This window comes from Myiozetetes cayanensis, unplaced genomic scaffold (genome assembly GCF_022539395.1).
Source record: "Myiozetetes cayanensis isolate MyiCay16 unplaced genomic scaffold, myiCay2020 scf2-11, whole genome shotgun sequence".
NCBI lineage: Eukaryota > Metazoa > Chordata > Aves > Passeriformes > Tyrannidae > Myiozetetes > Myiozetetes cayanensis.
In genome coordinates this window covers 62,029,684-62,050,725 of record NW_026087411.1, presented here as the reverse complement: position 1 = coordinate 62,050,725, position 21,042 = coordinate 62,029,684, and the positions used below count along the sequence as shown (strand labels likewise).

Here is a 21,042-nt window from a genome sequence, read left to right as displayed (position 1 = left end):
GGTCACGGCCTTGTTCCCCGGCCGGGGCGGGGACAGGACGCTGTGGTGCCGGAGGAGATGTTTGTTTGCCCGCTCGCCGTGCGCGGAGCCAGCCCGGCACCGCTGCGCGGGAGGTGAGGGGCGGCCCCGCGGGCGCGGCGGGGCCGGGGTGGCGGCCGGAGCTGCCTGGGGACCCGCGCTGGGCTCTGCGGCCGCCGCTGACCAGCCGGTACTGCTGAGGGGCGCTTGGACGGCTTTCACCGCTTCGAACCTCGCTGATGTCCTCCCTCGCCAGGTCTCGGATGAATTACTGGAATGTTCCAGGCTCTCTCTCTTTATATATTAATTTATATAGCCTTAGGTTGTCGTGATTAAGAAGTGCTGCCGGGTGCTAGAGGTGTGTCGGTAATTGATTTTTGTCTCTTTAATCTGTGCAATGGACTTTCCTCTTTGTACCTTATCATACAGTACTTCAGAGTTGGTTTTTGGGTGGAGGGGCATAGTTGTGTCTTGGGTGGTGGGTGTGCAATATTATGGCGCTAAAGGATGCAGTAACTGTTTGTCCCCTAGGTGATGAAATGAGATGATGAACACTTCCACTCAGTAACAGGCTTTTAGCATGTGTTTACTTTACATGCTACAATTATTGTTCTCCCATTAAGTAGTCATAAATTTCTTGTATTAACGCGCAATGGTGGACTTTTAAGATGTGTAGGTGCCCATTAATCCATTATGATTTGCCTCAAATGCTGTGACACAGTCTAAGGGCCTGTGTTTGCGTGATACTTATAAATGTATGTTGATGAACTCTGCCAGCATACTGTATCAGCGAATGTTTACATAGTGTGGAAATAATTGCTGATATTGTTCCGTTGGACGGTTATGTATACACACACAGACTTTCAGAAAAGTAATGGAGAAGGTAGTAGAAAATGCCAAGAAATTATGCATGAATATATACTTTCTGAATTAAAACTACTTTATCAGGAATATGTATCTTTAACTGTAAGTCATGGTTAAAAATATGTAAGTCACAGTGCATTTTATACTACTTTCTTTTTTTATGCTTTTACCTGGAAAATGTCTGTAAATAAAACGAAAATATTTTAAGGACCTGAATAGTCAAGTAACATTGGTCCTGTGAAGAGCTGTCTTGAAGCAGATGCTTGTAGCCAAAATGCTGTCTGATGCCTTCCTCTTTTTTTCTTTTTAAATAATGGATCAAAATCTTGGGCTTGGAGAGAATTTCTCTGCTTCATTTAAATTAGGTTCCTTTTTTTCTTGTTGCATATTATAATGAAGAAAAAACACTCCTAGAACACCCGATTTTTCCAAGTTAGTTATAAGGCAGTCTCTGGGTTTCACTCCTCAGCTTAGCCCAGTGTCCTGTTCTCACTGCACCAGTGGCCACACTTCCATTCATATTTGTCACATCTAATGCTGAAATGATAAGTGATTCGCTTTGGAGTTGAAGTGAGTTAGAATTGATTGGAACAGTTCTTGTCTTGTTGTATAGGCTTTGTTGCTTTGTGTAACCAGGATTTTAAAAGACTAAAATTGGCTGGACATTGTCTCTAGTAAATATTTGGCCCTGACTTCAGGGGACATCTTGAAAATCTCTTGCTGTGTTAGGTAATAAGCCCTTCATTCCAACAGAAGTGAATTCACTTGAGAGTGATTTGGGTTGGAGAATAACATTTCTTAAGAAAGGTAATTAACAAAATTGTGAGAATCCTAAGGATGGATACTGCAGCCAGAGAGACTCCCTGCAGTCACACATTTGGGTGGGTGTTTCAAAGGTGGAAAATTAGTTTGAGCCTCTGCAGCGTGATCTGACACAAGAAATTGCCCTCTAGGCAGCTGGAGATACTCACAAACAGTAATTATGTAAATGAGGGACAAAGGGACTCGTTTCTCTTTGCTATCTAGCAGGCATGGAAGGAAAGCTGGAACATAACCCATGTTTAGAAAAATGGTAAAACTACCTTTCTGGAACCTGTCTTGTGCCCTCTGTCTCAGCGGGTGGTGTGCTGCCCAGTGCAGCTGCAGTGGTCCTTGGCACTTCTGGAGTGAGTCCAGTGTCATCAGCCAAGAAGCAGCAGACTGACAACTTGCTTCCTCATCGTGATCAATAAGCCAAAAAATTCTAAGGCTTTATGGGTGCAGCTCTTGTTTTAGTGAGGTATCCACCTGCTGGTGCAGTTATTGACAGTGGGGATGGCTGCCTGCCACAAAGTTGGTGCCTTCTCAGTTGAGGGAGCTGGGCCTCGGGATCGGTACCCTCATGGAGGGAAATGCACAAGTCACGCTGCTGCTGCGAGTTTGTCCTGGGGTTTAAGATTGCTTTCCCAAAAAGAGGAAATAAAATTCTATGTTTCAGTGAAGTCAGCATTAAAAGCACTCACTTAAGTGACCTCTTTTGACTAGGAAGTAAAGCAGGGTAGGAGAAACAAGTCTTTGTTTTTTTTCCCCTCCCCCCCCCCTTTTTTTTTTTATCTTATTCCCTTGTCATTTTCCCTTAGCCAGATTTATGAAACGAGGCAGTGACAAAGTTCATAGCAGGCTAGAGGGTTTATATTTCCCCCCCAAAACATAATATTTCAGGTTGATATATTAAACACATACAAAGAAGTATTCTGTTTCTTCCCCTCCCCCTTTTCTTTGCAAACCCTTCTCACTGTAAGTGGAAAGCTGTATGTGTTTGCTCCTGGCCAAAATGTCAGGTGGGTATGGGTAGTTCTGCTGCTGCTGGAAGGTATATGTTAGGAACAGTTTGCTCAGTGTTGGGGTGGGCAGCACACTGCAGGGCTGCAGGGGGCTGTGGTTGTGTATCTGCAATCTTTCCTCTGTTTGCTTGCAAGGGCAGGGTGCAGGCAGGCGTCCTGGGGTCTGTTGGTACTTCCAGTGGATTGCACTGCAGAAGGTGATAATTAAGTGCTCAGAAGGGTGAGTTACTCCAGGTGCAGTGCTTCGCTTTTGCACTTGAGCTGCTCCCCGTCTCTAACCAAGCTTGGAGAAGTAGTACCAGTATTTCAGCTTAGTACCATATAGCATCCTAGTGACTTGCCTGTACTTACTTGAGACTTAATGACTTGTCCTGGAACCGAAGTTTATCCTTCAGGAAGACTTCTGGCTTAGCCTTGGAGCTTTCAGTGTATACAGTACTCATCATAATCTCACTAAGCCTTTCTGATTGTTATTTATCTTAAGAGGTGAGCTGTGCTTTCAGTTGCATGCCTCAAATTCCTTGTGTTGTGTGGTCCAGTGCCCTATCAGGTAGGGGAAGCCTGTAGTACTCCCAAGGTGTAATTAAGCATTAGGCCTCCTCTTCGATATGGTACATGTAGATCCCACTGAGGTGCCACTTTTTAATTTTGTTGCCTTTCCTATGGCTACTCTATGTTTTACAGGTTTTTTTTTCCAACATCCTTCTTGAAATGCAGGCTCTATGACTACCCATCATAGAATAATGGTAATATCAAACTGATTTACAGGAACAGAAAGCATCCAAGCTGAGCAGGGAAGTTATACCTGTTTATAGAGGCAAGATATGTGTTTATCTTTTGGTTATAGTGTCGAATTAGTATTGTTTCATTTTGTGTTCACTTAGAGAATTTAAAAGCTTTTTATATAATTTCTAGAAAGGAAGATTTCTTACTGTAGTCTCACCCATTAATGTTTGATTTTAGCATCTTCCCATAGTGTTTCTGTAGATAGGAGAGCCATTTCCCCAAAGTTTAAGACTACCCAGGCAAAGAGCTGTCCTGGGGCATCAGTTAGAGGAAATCACAGCTTTGTTTTACAGAAGTTCACAGTACGAGCTGTTGCTTCCTTGAACTCATCTTAAGAAAAGGTAATTTATTCCCTGACTCATTTGTTCAAGTAAATTTAACCTTTTCTAACAGTGCTCTCTCTATCTGCTGCTACTCCTGTCTGGGTTTTTTCTGCTTTCTGTCCCACATGCCATCTGTCTTATTTTCTGGTTTGTTTTCTTTTGAAATACCCTAAGGTAATGCAGAGGATAGAAAGAAGTATGAATATTTATGAAGTATCACTGCCACCTTCATTCCAAAGGGAAGAGGTGTGGAAGGCTTCCTGCCAGATCAGGTGATGCTGTGATTGCAGAAAATACTTGAGTCTCCTTAGGTTGTTAATTTGGAGGAAATGCTACAAGGAGCAACTCGGTGTTGTTGGCAGTGGCTTGGCAGTGCTTAGATGCTGTGTCAGTAGTCACTGTGCACAAGTGCAGTAGTTAGCATTAGGCTGTTGCCGTAGTTAACTGCCTCATGGTCAAGTAACGCTCCAGTCTGGTGGCAAGGGCTTTATTTTACTGTCAGCTTAAGAAATAGCATTTCCATAATGCTTTTTAAGTAGCTGTACCGATGCCAAAGACCTAGGCACTTCTGATAAAGCTAGGTTTAATCTGTATGGATTTGGTAGCTGTAGCAAGCTTGGCAAAACTTTGTAGGCCAGAGAGTGGCTTGAGTTTTTCCGTCGTACTTTCGTCACGGAAGCATTGAAGTGTATAATAATTTTACGTACGAAGGTTGCTTGCGTGATATTTAGAATATATATTAAAAATAAATTCTTCACGGATGTAAGCAGTGTTTGACTTCTTGTACTCCCTTTTTTTTTCCATCCTGGAACAAACCTTTTTTATTGAAGCTGCTGAAGACTGCTAAAGGTAGGAGGTGTGATAACCCATGACATAAAATCCAGGCCATGCCATCTGTCCCAGCTTCAAAAACTGAAATGCAGATGTTATCCGCTAGATGTGTGGTGCGAATCACGGTGACAATGGGTGGAGAACCAAGGAGGTAAAACTTTTACTTTGTTAGGAAACAGTGTGCTGAAATGTGGCCAGGTGTGTGATAAAAGATTGACTTTGCCTGCAGTGAGCCAGTCTCTTGTGCTGGTCTGGCCCAGATGTTTAACAGCTGTGCAACAGCTGATGAGCATGAAAGTCCCTTTGCCTCCCAGATACAGGGGTATAGTTGCAAACAGCCTGAGTAGTCATCAGGGCAGTTAGGAGGCGAATTCAGAACCACAAAGGAATGACAAGGGTGGCTCTCTGCTAGGGCTGTGAGTTGTTCTCCAGTCCTTGTGGTTAGGTAACAGCTGAAGAAATTTCATTTGATTTGCAGGTAATTTTTTCTTTGGTTTTATTCTTTAGTGGTGGTTTTTTTTAGTGTATGGTGCTGAGTGGTGTTAGTTAGGTATGCCTTATGGTTAGGAGTAAACAGAGGGTAGCATCACATCACTGTACAAAGGCTAGGCAAGAACTTGTTGTGACATCTACATTTGTGTCCTGCTACAGTAATACAGGATGGAAAGTAACTCTCCTTTGTTGGGCTAGTGCTGATGTGGTTGCTCATTGGGACTTATATGTTCCCTTCTGTCAGGAGTTCTGGATGCCTTAAAATAGAGCTCTGCTGCTAAGTGATCACTCAGTGGACAAATTTTTAAGTGGGTTATTTGTTTTGAAAATTGGATTCTGTTTGTAATGCATCATTTCTATTAGTACAACTAACACATCGGTTGTCATGAAAAGAGATTAAGGAGATGAAGATTAGTTTTCTTTTCTCCTGCTCTGTTGACACTGTGCACCTGACCCTATTGTGTGAGAAGTAAGTTTCAGTGTTTTGTCAACTAGCTGTGTCCTTTTCTGAGCCCTGCTCTGGTAGTTCCCAGTCCCAGGCTGAGCCTGGCAGGTAACAGGCAGGTTTAGGGAAAGAGGACTAGAAACTAATTTTGAAACCAAAATGGTACAGCAAGTACAAGAAATCATAAATCTCCTGCAGGGAACTTGGAAAGAGCAAGTAACATAAACCTCAGGAATCAATGAGACCTTATGTATCGGAGGGTTCTCCTGGGCTTCATGGATGGTCATCATCATGGCTAGGCTTCACGAACGAAGATCTGAGAGGGGCTCTACCCACATTTGCTACAAGCGCGCTGATGGCTAAAAAGGCCAATGTGAGATAGACAAGTCCGGTTGCAGAAGGCACAGCAGAAAGACTCCCCACGTGATATCGACAAGACGCGATTCTTTCTGCGTTGTCTTTTCTCCTCGAGAGTGATCCTGCGTGTGTTCTCAAAAGCAGCAGCAGCGTTATAGATGGTGTGTCTCCAGGCCTCCCGATTGGAGGCCAGGGTAGACCAACTGTGATGATCGATATGGCCAAGGCTAGTGAGCCATGGGGAAAAGCACTGCATCCAGGAGCATTGTTCCTTGCTCTGCTGCTCAACTCTGGGTGTGCTTCAGATTAAGTTTATGAGAAGAGCAAAGAAGGTGCATTCCCTTCCTTGTTTTCCTCCAGGGAAGGAAATGTAGACCCAGAGCTGGCAGAGCAGAATGACCCTGCTCCTTGCAGAATGGGACCCTGCTGCTTTAGGAACCAGCCACGACTGAAGAGTGTGGTGGGCAGTGTGTGCAAATACCAGTGGAAAGCCAAGGAGGTTTACAAAAGGAAAGGTGGTGGAGCTGAAGGGGGCCCCCTGTAGCAGCAAACCTGATTTTGAGATGCTTCTGAGGAGACATGTATTTCTTTGTACTTGGTAATTGTCATGTGGACCAGTGTAGGCTTTGGGATGTAAGGGCTTCAAGCTACAAAATTTATTTCTTGGGCAAAAGTCTTATCATCCCTTAGTACATGGTTACAGTCCTTCAAAAGCCTTTCCTCTGGCTGTGGTTTTTGTTTGTTTGTTTTGGTTTTTTTCTGTTAGTTCTTGTTGTTGTTTTGGTTTAGTTTTCTTATATAAAAACTTTGTAAACAATCAGACTTCTATGGATGTGAGCTGGAATCAGGAATTCACATTCCATACTGAGTACAGTTTTCAACTCTTAACTGCTTTGCAGTCAGCATTATATTGCATTTAAAATAAAGAGTGTTACCTGGTACTGTGTTTTGCAGTTGTTGCTTAAGTTTTGATTTCTTCTTCACACCATATACTATTTGTTGTGAATGCTGTAATGAAAGAGCTGTGGATGATTTTCTCACTGAAAGGCTCTAGGATGACAGCATACTGTGTCATAAATTGGAATTTACTTTAACTGACCTTGAAACATATCTTTCTTCCTGCTTATTTTCACTTTTTATTATTTTTTTTAATTATTATTATTATTATCTATTTTTAGTTCCCTGGGTCCAGCAAGCAGGTAGCTCATAAAAGCAGTTTGGACCTATGGAAGCTACTCCAGGTGTTACTTGTTCGTTAGGTTAGTCCAGCCATGGGTTTGAGACTGATGAGTGCATTTTAATCCTAGGTCCTGTAATAATTATTTACAAGAATAGGTAGGTAGGTAGGTTAAACAGGTAGATTTAGGGTTAAACTTGATGACTTTAAAGGTCTTTTTGAACTTAAATGATCCTTGATTCTAGGAATCTAGCTCTGGGGTGATACACTTTCCACAGGTAATGTGTCAGTTCTGTTTAATTACAATTCACTAATACACCCTGGTGGGGTGGATGCGAGCTGCTTTTCCTTATACTTTAAAAGATTTCCAGAGCCAGATTTTAACACCAAAAATGGAAGGACTACAGCCCCTTAAAAATAGGTGCTTTAACATGGAAAAAACCCCAAACAAACCCAAAACTTGTTAATACATTAACTATTTTGGTTGGCATCAACTTGAGGTAGGGCATTGATGTAGAAACAAGAGAATACAAGGTTTTTCTGGGCAATTGGAAACACTCAGTGTTACCAACTCTGTCAGGTATAATTTTTGGTGAATGGAAATTTAGCAGCTTTCGTCCTTGGGCTCCAGTTCTGCACATGTGTGCTTACGTATCACAAGCATAACTTGTGTGAGCAAGTAGTCCCTCTGAATGTACTTGGTACATGAATAGAGAGCTCAGAGAGCCTCTGTTGTTGTACCTGGTCATGTAGCTGAGATGGATGGCTTTCATGAAAATGCAGCACTGGAGGAATTGAAGCTATTTGTTAGATTTTCTGAGTTTGTGATGTTTGGTTTTTGTTTTGTGGGTTTTTTTGTTTGTTTGTTTGTTTGTTTTTTTCCAGAGAGAAGAAATATCTAGCTTCAGCATACCGAGTTACTTTGTCAATACTGTCAGTGCAAGTTGTTCAAATTTTAGTTTCAAAATCAGTCTGTTTTGTTCAACAAGAGCATCTCTGTTTTATAATAATGTTTAGAACACTTGAGTAATGTGAAAGAAAAATATATACTGCTGCTGTGTTACCAGAAAATTTCTACACTTCTGTTTTTTATGCAACAATACTCAATTTAAATGTGTCTGCAACTTTTTTGTTGTTTAAGGAAGCCCTGAACCATGTCCCTGACTGAACACATCCAAGAGTTGAGCAAATAACAACCAGATTAGATATGTTGAAGAAGGGATGTCGTATAACTTTTTTGTATGAGTCCTTCCATTTTACTCTCTTTTCTGCATACAAAGAGAGAGGCTACTAACTGTATTTACCATAATAATTTTGAGCAGACAACTGTGCATGAATGCTTAGAACACAGAAAAGCAGGAAGAACTTTTCTGTTTCTGGAAACAAAAACACAGCTCTTTGAAGAGAGACTCTCTGATTAGTAGGTAAATGTGTGTGTGCTCTGGTGTATAGCAAGGGGAATTCCATTTGAGAGGGGAGGTTTTGCATTGTATGTAGTGCAAGGTGACTCTTTTTACAGGGCCAGAAACTCTGTGTAGTTTACAGGAATCTGGAGAGGGAGGAAGGAAAAATGGTAAGATAAGAAAGATTTTAACGATGTTTCAGAAAAGCAAGAAAACTAAATCACTTTCTCTTACACAATGCGTAAAGGAATGTGTAAGGAGGAAGGAAATTATTAGAAATATTGCTGCTTTTACAGGCTTCAGTTTATGCAGCAGGGAGAGAGTTTGATTTATGGTTGATCATTGTAATTTTAATGCACCTAATGGTGCCGACATCAGAGCACCTGTGAAGCTGCGTGTGCTGGTGTAGTAGAGGGTCACACTCAACAGACAGTAAATGCAATAAATGTTGCAGGTTAAGCAATTGAAAAGTAAACAGTGAAGGTTTCCAGTGTTGATTTTGTACATTACAAATGTACAGGATTTTGTGTTACAATTAAACTGTTCAATATGTTACTTAATGTACAGGGTATGCAATGTGACACAGTTCAGGCTGCTATGGAAACCTGGCATTTTGGTTCTGTAAACAGTGTTTCAGATAGGAAAACATTTGCATTGCATTACTGCAAGACTCTTTTCTGCCCCCACTCCTCAGCTCCTTTGCTTCTCAGTTGGGAATAGATGACAGAGAAAAAGGCGTGGCATGGAATTTGCATGAGTTAGGGTCAATTGAAAAATGGGATGTTGAGCTGAAACTTAAAAATTATAATTTTACCTTCAGGTAGCTCTTGTGTCTTTAGTTGCTTTGCTGAAGTAACGAAGTATTTCAATATTAATCCTCACAGTGTAGTGTCGTTGGGCTGTTGATCTGACGTTCTTTTTCTAGGAGCCTGAGAATGATGGGTACTTTTTAAAGAAAAATTTCCCATAATTTTCACAGCATGATTATGAATGTGACTGGCAATGTGCTTGACCTAAAAAACAGTGATCAGTTCTATGGGTTTGTTCATATTTTAAATCTTTCTTGTTTCCTGGTCTTTGTAAAGCACTGAGAACATGTTAACCAAGTCTCATTGAGTACAATGGGAATATTTGCAAATATAAACCTGACTTCATGCTTAAGCATTTTGGGACCTAAGCTAATTGTAAATAGAAGGTGATTTATGGTACCTGGGATTGACAGTACAGGTATTTGTGCCAAACATCAAGCCACATCTTTGTGGCTTAAGTGACTCTTGAGTCACCAGTCTCTTTCTGCTCCAACTGAGCTTTGTTTACTTTTGGTATCAATGCCTTTCTTGTGTTTGCGAGAAAAGAGCTGGGAAGAGAGAGAGCGAGTTTGCTGTGAAGCTGAGATCATGCATTTATTTGTCTTTTGTAGCCTATTTCTCATCTCATAAATGCTGGCTGTAGATTTCCACAGCACTCATCTTCCCATTTGAGCAGTTGCTAGTGCCTCCTGAACGAAGTCACTGCCCAAGCTTTCTCCCTCAGTTCTGCCTTCTGTGGCACAAGTGAGGGTGTGCCTGCAGTTCATCCTGGTGCAGCAAAGCCCGCTGGAAGGGGGCCTGAGCTGGCATGGCAGGATATAAACTGAAGGACAGACACAGAGCCACTTTTGCTGAGTCTTCTGCAAGTCATCTCTTTGGTAATTTTGGGTGGAGAAGTGGTAGCAAGCAGCTGAAGTAGGTGAAAGGGAGGAAGGCGAAGGGCAGTAATACTTTAAACTGACAACTACTTGTTGAAGGACATATTTTAACAGCCTGAGAGAGATGAGTGAAAGCCTGATTCCTTCGGCTAGTCAAGGTCCCCTTTATCACCAAAGGACACTTGTGTGTTGTCTGCCGTGATGATGCTGTTTTACCAGTGCAAGTCTCACTCGAGGCCTATGTAAGCTAATTCATAGAAACAGCTCTGGTGTGTAGTCAGGCTCTGATATGTGACACTGTGGTTTCAGTGGCCTTTAGCAGCATTCTAACTATGGGGTGTAGGACAGTTCTTCTGGTTGCTCACATGGCACAGAGGTGGCACCAGGCAGTGCGCTGAATTTGTTTGCTACCTGACTTGCTCTTGTAACACACCACTGTGTAGCAGTGGTGAGGATGGATTGACTTTGTGTCCAGTGCTTCTATCCCTTTGCTTGCTTCAGAGAGGGGAATCTAAAGAGGACTTGATCATGTCACTTATAAACCTGGTAGAGAACCTGTAATTCGTTGAGTCTGGGAGTGATGTGGTTATCTGTATGCATGTGTTCTGACCTTTTCAAAATAGATGTGCAGGCTTTCTTTGAAATACTAAACAGGTCATGAAATTAGCAGTTGTTATGAGCAAGGAACATGATGGTGTCAACTGATAAGTCAGCAAGGTACTGCTAAGGAGATTGTCTAAATGCTTGTTGATATGTTGAATGTTTATAATTTTTTTGGTATTGTAGAAAACGGTAAATACTTGTTTTTTTAATTGAATGCTGGGAAGCACCTACATAAAAAGTCCTTTGTGTATATGCCTGCATGCTCGAGGGAGAGGTAAGGGAACAGTGATATCCATCTTACTCTCTCTGGATATGGTAAACCGCATCCTTTCCAGTTCATAGAATCACAGAGTCATTAAGGTTGCAAAAGGCTTCCAAGGTCATCAAATCCAACCTTCTACCAAATCCATATTGCAAAGTGCCATGTCTGCTCATTTTTTCAGCACTTCCAGGGATGATGATTCCACCACTTTCCTGGGGAGTATGTTACAGTGCTTAACCTAATGTGCAACCTGCACCTCCCCTGGTGCAGTTCAAGGCCTTCTTCTATCACTAGTTGCCTGGGAGCAAAGGCCGACCCACACCTCCCTTCAGGTGGTTGTAGAGGGTAATACTGTGTATACCTCTACAGCGTGAGCATGAAAAACTGCAGGATTCAGAGGGCTTGGACTTGATGCTTGATTGAATTGGGGTGGGTTGAAACAGGATATACAAGAAAATGAAGGTATTAATTATTTTAAAACATCTGCGGCAATGTTCTTGTTGACCTAAAAATCAAAATCTTCCCAAGTGACCTGATTTCCAGCGACACTGCACTTTCACATTTGGGATGGCATAGCACTCTACCTGTTAATAGTTTATGTTCTGTTTTGTAACCAGTTTTTGTCTAGCAACTGCAGCTGAGTTAAACAGTAAAATATATTGCTCCTTATGGAAAATACATCTGGTGATGTTCAACTGCCATTGAGGGAAGAGTAAATCTGGATGTTTTTGTCTCTTGACAACTTCACTGGTCATGTGGAATTTCTGGTAGGTCTTTTACTTCTCCTTATTCTGTGTGAAATATGGCAGCTGGAGTTAGTTGGTAAAAGTCTTTTCCCAAGCAAGACAGGATTAATTTGTGTGGAGATTTCTTTGGAGCTGAATCGAGTTTTGTTATTTGAACTTTGTGCATGTGGGCAGGCTGCAAATCCAGCTGGGGAGTTGAAGGTGATCTAAGCTTAGCCTGTCCTTACTTCATTAATAGGGAATGAAAATGCTTGGACTATTAGCTAACTATATCACTGTAGGGGGGATAGTAACCTCCTAAACATTGTACCTTATTCCTCAAGAGCAAGAGTGGTTGCTTTCTTTGCTTATCTTATCTCCAAATCTTATCTGTCCTTGAGAGTCCCCAATGTGCAAATAGCCACATCGAATTTTTTTTTTCTCTCCATTTGGTGACACAGAAATTGTGATACTGTTCTGTGTTTCTTATGAGCAAGAAGTCTAGAAATTGCTTCTGCATACACATTTATTTTCAGTCCCTTAATTCTTGCATTTTAATTCATTTTGGATTTTAAGAGTGTACCCTTTTTACAAGAAACAATGTGACAGGAGTAATACTTTAAAGGTTAAAGGCATAAGTAAGGGTCATTCACCTAAGCAAGGGTTGAATCATCATCCTCAACTTCAGGTGGAGAGGCTCTCCTAGGTTAAACACCCCTCAGTTATGTGTAATGAACTGGAACTTGTTTATAGAGCTTATTAATGTTTTAGAAGTAACATTACTATTCACGTAGGGATTATAATGTGTCTATATTATTCTATTAAAATAATTCCATTTTTATCTTAAGATAGCTTTAGAATAAACAATTATTTTACCAATCCAACTTAATACATTAAGTCTGTGCTGTGTTTTATTTGCTTGTGCTAGGTGCTTTCCTGAAAGCTTCCAATGCCACTTTTTTCTGGGTCATTCTGCCTGAAGAAAAAGACTAAAAGAGTTGTAGTTTACTCTCCTCATTGCTGGCTGTGCGTTGATGTTAACGTTTCATCTTGAGATGTTGTAGTGTTTATTCCAAAACTTTTGTCTTTACTATTGCACCAAATAAAATACCCTAGCAGAACATAAAAACAGTAAAATCAGCCTGGTTAGTCCAGTCAGTGATGCTTTAATGAAATGCTGCAAAGTTTAGCATTTCTCATGAAGTGAATGTGCATTCACCTTTGTGACTTTAAACATGGGAGGTCTGTTAAAATGAATGCAAGAATTAATATTACTGCTTTGGCTTGGTAAAGCTTAATCATATATTTATATGACCGAGTAGCAATGTCTTGCATGTTTCTGTTACCTTATGTTTAAAGGTGGTGTATGTGACCCTATGCTACAACCTTGTTAGTGTGTGGTTTTATCTGTTTGAATCTACACAGTGCTCTGGCAACTCCTTTGTGGTCATCAGAAGCACAGCTAGCAACCTACAAGGGTTCAGTTTCAGATCTAATACACTGAAAACGCTTTCTCTATACCTGTGATTCGTTCTACAATTTCATATTTTTCCAACTTGATAGATGTTTTTAATATTGCCCTTGAAGTACTGCATACATATCTTTGCTATTTTTGGTCTTAGTATTGACTTCTTGGTGTAATCCTTGTCATCTGTCATGGTGCGTCTTTTAGGGTCAGAATTGGCACAGGTACCCAGAAGACTTGTTATTGATAAGAAGACAGAGCTGCAGATCTAAACCAAATAATTGGTAGTGCTTCACGTCTGACTATGACCAGTTTTGAATGTTGGTATTACAGCAGGTGATAGTAAGGAAGTGTGCAGTGGTATGAGCAGATGGCGGTGATGTTTGTTTATAGTCTCAGGGGAAGAGGTATAATAGAGAAGCAAAAATTTAAAAATTACTGTTGTGTGGAATACTGCACCAGAGAGCACCAGAACTTGGTGAGAACTCAGAACTTCAGAGACTGTCTTTTTATTTTCTTTTGTAGATTTGAACTGTAATTTCTATTAATATGCCCGCATATTAAAATAAAATTGAGACTGTGCTATTATCTCAAAAGTTAGTTTAAATTTCTTAGAAAATAGTAACTATCTCCTTATCAAAGTAGGCTCCTCCCTTGTTCTCATTGCTGCTGGTTATTGAGGCTGGCTGGATTAAAGCTAGTAGGAGGATACTTGCTCACATTGCTCTTCTGCTTTCATGTGAGCATGTGGAGGTACTTCTTGTAGTTCAGCTCCCTATTTGCATAGTAGGGAATTACATCATTTTCCTACCTTATGAAAGATTGAGAGATCTTGACTCCTTAGAGTGATAAAAAATATATCTAGAGAATTGCATGATCTTGAATGCTTCTTTTTCTCTGTATGTCTTTCCAGGACTTGCAGTGGGCACAGATGGTCAGAGACAAGCCGTCAAGTTCACTGAGTGTTCTAAAAATAACCAGATACTCTATTAGCTTCTGCATTGCTAGTGCTGTTGGATGTACTGTTGTTCATGTGCATGGTTTTGCAAAGTAATGTCCGCAGTTGGGGGATTAATTGTTCGTGGTTTAGAGCCAGCAAACAGGATTTGTGGGTGCTTACCCATGAGTGCAGCAAAGAGGGTTTTTTGTTGTCTCATAAAAAGGTAAACTACTTAAACTCCAAATAGCAGGTACATTATTCTTCATGCCTGATAAGGGAGGGAAAAAGGAGAAAAAATAATTATGAAAAATTGATAAATATATCGGCCTTTAAAGGCTGCTATAGTCACCTGCTTAGTTATTTTTAATGTTCCCATCAAAAATACAGTTCCCATTCCCTTTGTTTATCCTCACACTTAAAGCATCTTCTGCTGCTGCTTTGAATGTATCAGTGCAGGAGGCTGCTGTCCTGCAGAGCCAGGTGGCAGGATGGGCAGCAGGACCTGGAAGCAGCATTTCTGGAGACCTTGGGAGGGTTGTAGCAGTTGAAGTGGTGTGGGTATCCGTGGTCAGGAGTTCAGTCTGTTGGTGTGATTTAAAGTTTTTTAAAACTTCTTTCTTTAGGACCTTGCTGGAGCATTCCCACCCTCATTACAAACTCTCACTAGCATCCCCAGAACACCCTGACAGCAAAACTAAATAGGCATAGCAAGTGTCCAAAAAGGAGCAAATATAAATGAAAATATCCAGAACAATACAACTGACATTGGAAAGGACAGTATATTTTTATGTATTTTGTACTTTTCTTCATATAATTATTCAGGTGCTGACATTGGTTAAATTTGGAGAGTGGCAAATTTTTAACAGGATCCTTACTTAAATGCATTGTTTGGTCATTAGGAGTATCTTTCCTCTTGAAAATGCCTAATTAAAAGAGTTAGCATTGCTGTAGACAGGTAATATAAGCTTTTCACTATTTCTGTTTCAGAGTAGAAAGAGTTAAACTCAGCCTGAAATTTCTATAAAATCAGCTTTGTCATCATTTGAGTTTGCACTGAACTCATGATACGTAAGTTGTCTGTCTCTCGGCATATAAGTATCCCCCAAATATGTACATTTTTAATAGTCTGTTTTGATTCAGTCTTCATCTTTACCAGAAAGGAGCTACCAGGAAACCAAGATTCATTTTAATCATATAGTATTAATAATATTTTAAGCAGTTAATATTGGTATTTCTTTCTTGGGAGATACCTTTTTTGATATAATCTTAAAATGTCAGTGACAATCTAAAAGGAATTGTGGCTTTTGTACTGTTACTGCTTAACGAACTAAAAAATCCAAAGGACCTTTCAGAAATACTAAACATAGTTTTCAGTAGCAATTACTGCAGATTGCACTATGATCCTCCTAGCTTTCAGGTGTGTTTTTTTCCTCCCTTAAAAGCAACTAGTACATGAAAATCCCCAGCAAAAAAACTAAACTCGGAACTTAACAAAGTCAGCATTCCTAATCAGTTTGCTTTTCCTAGTACTACATTTTCAAATTATAATTTTCAGACTTAAATATGCCTTCCTAGAACAACGCCTTTGTTTCTTCTGGGAAGATGAGCTAAATAAACTTTAAGTCAAAAGAGTGAGACCTGATGTTAAATTATTTTATTCTAAAAATTTTCTTTATTTGGATGTTATATTCCTGTATGTTTTTATTAGTGAAAGAAAAAACAAAATTCTCCTGAATGCCTTTGCTGCTTCTGGTCTGTGGATAGCATTCTGATTTTCTGAATGCCCATCTGTTGTGAATATAATTATTAAATTTTTTTTAGTTCTTGATTTATTCCCCCTCACTGTGTGAAAGGACTTGGAGTTGCATTTAGCTGTTGTGAGAACAGGCTCCATACTTGCCATGTCATTGCAAACTTTGTTTAGTGTTGATGAAAGCAAACACCAAACCTTACACATGCCTTGCTGGTTTGGTGCTGGTACCTCCTGCAGCATCTGCGGTTAGGTCCAGGCTCAAGCCCCACCTCCTCTCTCTTTCTTCATGTCCCTTTTTGCTGAAGCAGGCAGGGGCTACTCTGGCACTGGGCCAGACAGGGATGTGGGCAGGCAGAGGCTTCTGACTTCCTGGGCAGCAGCACTCCCTTCATCTGCCAGCATCCCGTCCGGGCAGGGCTGTTATTCCCCTGGGTGGGTTTGGCAGATCATGGGAGAGGAAGAGAATGAATGGAGAGATCGTGTCACTGAGTCTTGCACTGGACGAGGCACTGAGGAGAGATCTCTCTTGGCTTTGTTCATCCCAGCTGACCACGTTTCTGTGAGGTGAAGGGCTCTCCCCACTGCCCTCTTCTCATTTCCATGGGTTCCCCTGTCCTTGTGATCATGGGTTTAATACTATCTCGATACTTTGTGTTTATTTGATAGTTCTTGGTGTCAACATGAGACTCAGCTCTGGTCTGTCAGTGCCCTCATGCCTCAACACAGAGTAGGGAAGGCCAAGGGGAAAGAGTAGTTCCTCTTTCTGTGAACTCTTTTTGTAATTTGGTACATAGGTTGTAGTTGTACGCTTTGAAAGACTTATTGTACCTCTAAATGCAGCCACCAGTTTTGATCCTCTGAAGATTTAAGGACCTACTCCCAGCAGGGAAGATAAAGATGCATTAAAATTCTCAGGAAGTATGTGGTGTCTTCAGACAGACTGGACATCTGAGCGGGCTAGTTGTTTTGATGCTGCTGTTATGCTGCTGCCAGTAGGTTTCTGTGTCCAGCTGAAGACTACATCGTGTTATCTTGCAGAGATAAAATAGTATTCTTTTTATAAAACCAAAGATGTCTTACACATTTGCCTTTAAGGAGTGCCCATTACTGTAAGACTCTACGTGATGTGAAAAGATCAGAGAGACTAGAGTCCTTTTGATGTGTTGAACGTATTCAAACCTAATGAGTAAGAAAAACTGAATTTTGAAGCAATGGGCTTCAATTGCTGTGGACTGATTGTCCATAAATAAGGAGAGAAAATTGTGGCAAGTACTTCTGGTAGAATCTAGCATAGTATGTTCTTGCGCTTTTCAAGTAGATTAGTCTCTTTTTGCTACATTGTCTATTTTGTTGACATCTGGTAGTTTGTAGCTTATGATCTTTTAATGCAGGGAAAAATAGTGGGAACTGATGAGGTCCCAGAGGCATTTTTCTTCTTTTGCTATGAATCATAATTTATGTGGCTTCCATTTCTTTGTTATGCAGCCCATTAAACTAAAATGTTTAGTAGTAACTTCTGGTTTGAGCTTAATCTGAAATACCGATAATGAGCTCTAAAGTTAACTTATTTTGTGCATGTGCACAAGCCATTGGTGGTGGGTTAACGTGTATTTAAGAGGGAAAGAGGATAAACCATCTAAACATCTTGACAGGGATCTTGGACAGCAATTGATGTGGCAAATTGTTAATTGCAGTAATTATAAAGCAGTTCAGAAACTCCCAACTCCTGGTTTCCAAGTGTCTTAGTATGGTATTCTACCAAGAGGTGATGATGTTCATGTCAAAAGCCAGTCTTACTAGTCTCTCTCTTTTTTTATTTAACTTCTCAGATAACCTAGATAATCTTCCCTAGTCCTGCCTATCTCAAGGTGACTGCACTTCATCTGGAGAGCTGGAGGTCCATCTTGTTTCTCCCTGTATGATTGTTTGAACTTATGTATTGGTGACAAGAGTCAAACCTGTGTAAAGAATGTAGATCACTCTTTCTTCCTTTACACTGTTTTAAAACTTTTTGATTTCTCACTGTTTTATAGATATTTTATAAAGTGAACACTGTGTGTGGTTTTACTGTGTGTACTGTGTACTTCCAAAGCTTCTCTTGATCTTCCTGTCTATGAAACACATGAGACCTGGAAGATGTTTTGATAGAAACATGCAAAGTAGTTTAATCTTTCCAGGGTTTTAGAACTTGGTGCAGGTCTTTGGGTTACCTGCTTTGCAGTATCTCTTTTCTGCTGATGGGGAAACTGACCTGGGTGCATTTATTTGTTTTTGTCTCGTTGTATACTAAATGGATATTGCATGGCAAACATTGGTTAAAGTTTTACTTCGCTTTCTCATTGGGTCAGTTTTATTTCCACAACCTGTTGGGTATTGTATTGTTGACATGTTGATTTATGAACTTCTGGTTTTTAATTGTTGTATACAGGAGACTCTGCCTGGATATGAGGTACTGAGGGGAAAAAGAGCATCACTCTTGGCTGCTCACCTTGCCCATTTGGCTCTAAATCATGGAGACCAAGGAAGAGAAGAAAGAGCGGCGACAAGGCTATTTTGCTCGGTAAGGTTACAGGGTTTATTTCAATGTTGATTAAAATATGGAATTCCTTATTCTGTCTTTTTCACAAGGCAAGTATTGTTTTCCAGATCTGTATAAAGAACCTGCTGCAGTATGTATCCAGGAAATGCTTTCCTTGCTGTGTCCCCAATGTTGGAGTGGTGATTTTTTTCTTTTGGGTAGTGGAGAGAATTATAGTTGTAGTTTGTAACACTAAACTGTTCTTGGGTACTTGATTGCAAATTGCCCTGCATTTGAGCTTCCAACATCCAGATCCTGGAGAGTATTTAGAAAACAAACATATCTAAAATATAAATGAGTGTAAACCTAAAGTTTATCTGATTTCAAATAAACCACAGACTAAGTAGTATTATCTCATAGTATAAGACCAACTAAGAAAGGGTAAGCTGTCTAGACTGTATCATCTCTTGGTGAACAGTGACAGGACCCAAGGGAATGGCCTGAGGTTTTGTTAGGTTTAGTTGGATATTAGAAAAAGTTTCTTCACCTGGAGGGTGGTTGGGCACTGGAACAGGCTCCCCAGGGAAGTGGTCACAGCACCAAGCCTGACAGAGTTCAAGAAGCATTTGGACAGTACTCTTTGGGCACGTGGTGTGACTCTTGGGGATGGTCCTGTGTAGGGACCAATGATCCTTGTGAGTCCTTTTCAACTTGGCATATTCTGTGATTTTGTGAGCTTTATAAATGAAAAAAATGTTTTTTCAGTCAATCATTTTCATTATTTGGAATTTACAATTGGTGATTTTTAAGAAATAAATGATGTTGCTTTCCTAATAACTTTTCTGTGTTAATTTAGCAAGTCTCAATCATCTCTGAGCTCTGATGCACAAGAAGAACCAAAGCTCTCTTACTCCTGGGTGGGGGTAGGAAATAAGTATAAAAAACATCTTTGTCTCAAGGATATTTTCTATACTGTTGAAGAGGAGAACTATATACTCTCTTTACTCAGTACTAAGTAACTGTTATCAAAACTGCACTAAACCAGTTGCTGTAGTGCATTTGCAGACATCTAGAGACATGCCTGTCCCATTTAGAAGTAGTAGTGTGGGGAAAAGCTGCTGCTTCTTTATTGCTATTCAGATGGTATGCAGTGGTTGCTAAAGATTTGAGGTCGAGTTTTGTTCCTCTCTTAATGCTTTGTGACTTGCTTTCCATTGGTAGAAATGCAATTACGTTGATGTTGACAGAATGGAATGTTGCAGTTTGGGATTCTGAGGAGGGGAAATTGACAATGGCACTTATAACTGAGGAGGCATAAAGAAGGATAAAGCAGAAGTAGCTAAAGGGATTGTACTAAGGAACAATTAACTTTGTGTTAAGGAAGACTCAGGCTTTGAGGCAGATGTCTAAGTAAGATGCTTTAGTATTGAGGATAAGTCCTAAGTGCTGTCTGCTAAACAAATGGAAAGCCCCAAGAGGCTTTCAGGAAAGTCCTTGACATGATATTTAATCCGTTGTGCAGCTTTTCTCTGTCATCTTGTGGCTGTTCTCTTTGAAAAATTCACAGAGGCAGTGTGTCTTGTATGGGCATAGGACATTGAGCAAGGGTCAGAAGGATCTGAAATCAGTTCTTAGTTCTAGCACCGAACTGTTGTATAAGTTTGGGGAGGTCACCCGTCTCTTTCCCTCCCAGCTTCCATTTTTTTTTCTTTATATAGGTTGCAGGCCTTTAAGTGAAGTCCCCACTCTAAGCAAACACATGCATGATTTCTACAAGGATATTCTTGCAGACACTCAAGTCATGTTTTAATAGAAGCTAAAGTATGTCAGTAGGTGGTATGCCCAACCAGCATCCCAAAGTGGCTGACTTCCCAATCAGAAGGCACCTTTCGTCCTTCAGACTAGTGTAATTCTTGTGCCTCCTGGACAACTTTTTGTAGGGGTGGTGCTCAGTGTCTGAGTGGTTACTCTAGCAATTGTTGGAAAGGTTAGCTTGAGAATGTCGAAATACTGTGTGCTGGCAAACAGGCTCCTGAGCTGCAAGAGAGGAAGCAAGATGAACATGAAATGGTCTACATCTTTTCCCCCTGAGTTTAGTGTTGTAAATAAGCTTGTTTACACATTTATCCTTCAAAATATTTGAAATTTCTCTATAGAAGAGAGCCACCCAGCCATCATATCTTTCCACTACAGATAGTTATGGTCTGAGTTCCATAGTTTTCCCAGGTCTTTTCCCCTCTCTATGGCAAGTGAAGCTGAAATAAAACCCTCTCCATCCATTTTTACTTCTTACCAAATGCTCCTTTTTTGTTTTTTGGTAAAGGGTTTATTTTTTGCCTTGGCTGGCAAGTAATGAAAAAGTAACTTTTCAAATAAAATAGACATTTCAAGACTGTTTAAAGAGCAATTTAGACTCCTTATGTAGATAAGATGTTACAGCTCGTGGGAGTTTTAACAGGCAAGAAGTAAAAGAGTAACATGCAAGCATAAATTTCTCTTATGCAATAGGTCCTTATTTAAGACTGTTACTCCTACTTAAAGACTACTCTGTGTAGTTAAGTTTTCTTGCC

General features: G+C 40.4%; 1 protein-coding gene across 6 annotated transcripts in view; it reads left to right on the top strand.

Moving 5' to 3' along the window:
• The window catches only part of NCOA7 (nuclear receptor coactivator 7), a 91,869-nt gene that overhangs the window by 7,341 nt on the left and 63,486 nt on the right, over positions 1-21,042 (top strand). For 4 of the 6 annotated variants that reach the window (XM_050314362.1, XM_050314363.1, XM_050314358.1 and 1 more), the window contains one exon: positions 18,383-18,514. In XM_050314362.1, the coding sequence (XP_050170319.1) occupies positions 18,465-18,514 (50 nt within the window). In that variant the 5' untranslated portion in view covers positions 18,383-18,464. Of the gene's footprint in view, positions 1-68; positions 377-18,382; positions 18,515-21,042 lie in introns of those variants that run through there. The other 2 variants (XM_050314359.1, XM_050314361.1) reach the window with 2 other exon arrangements.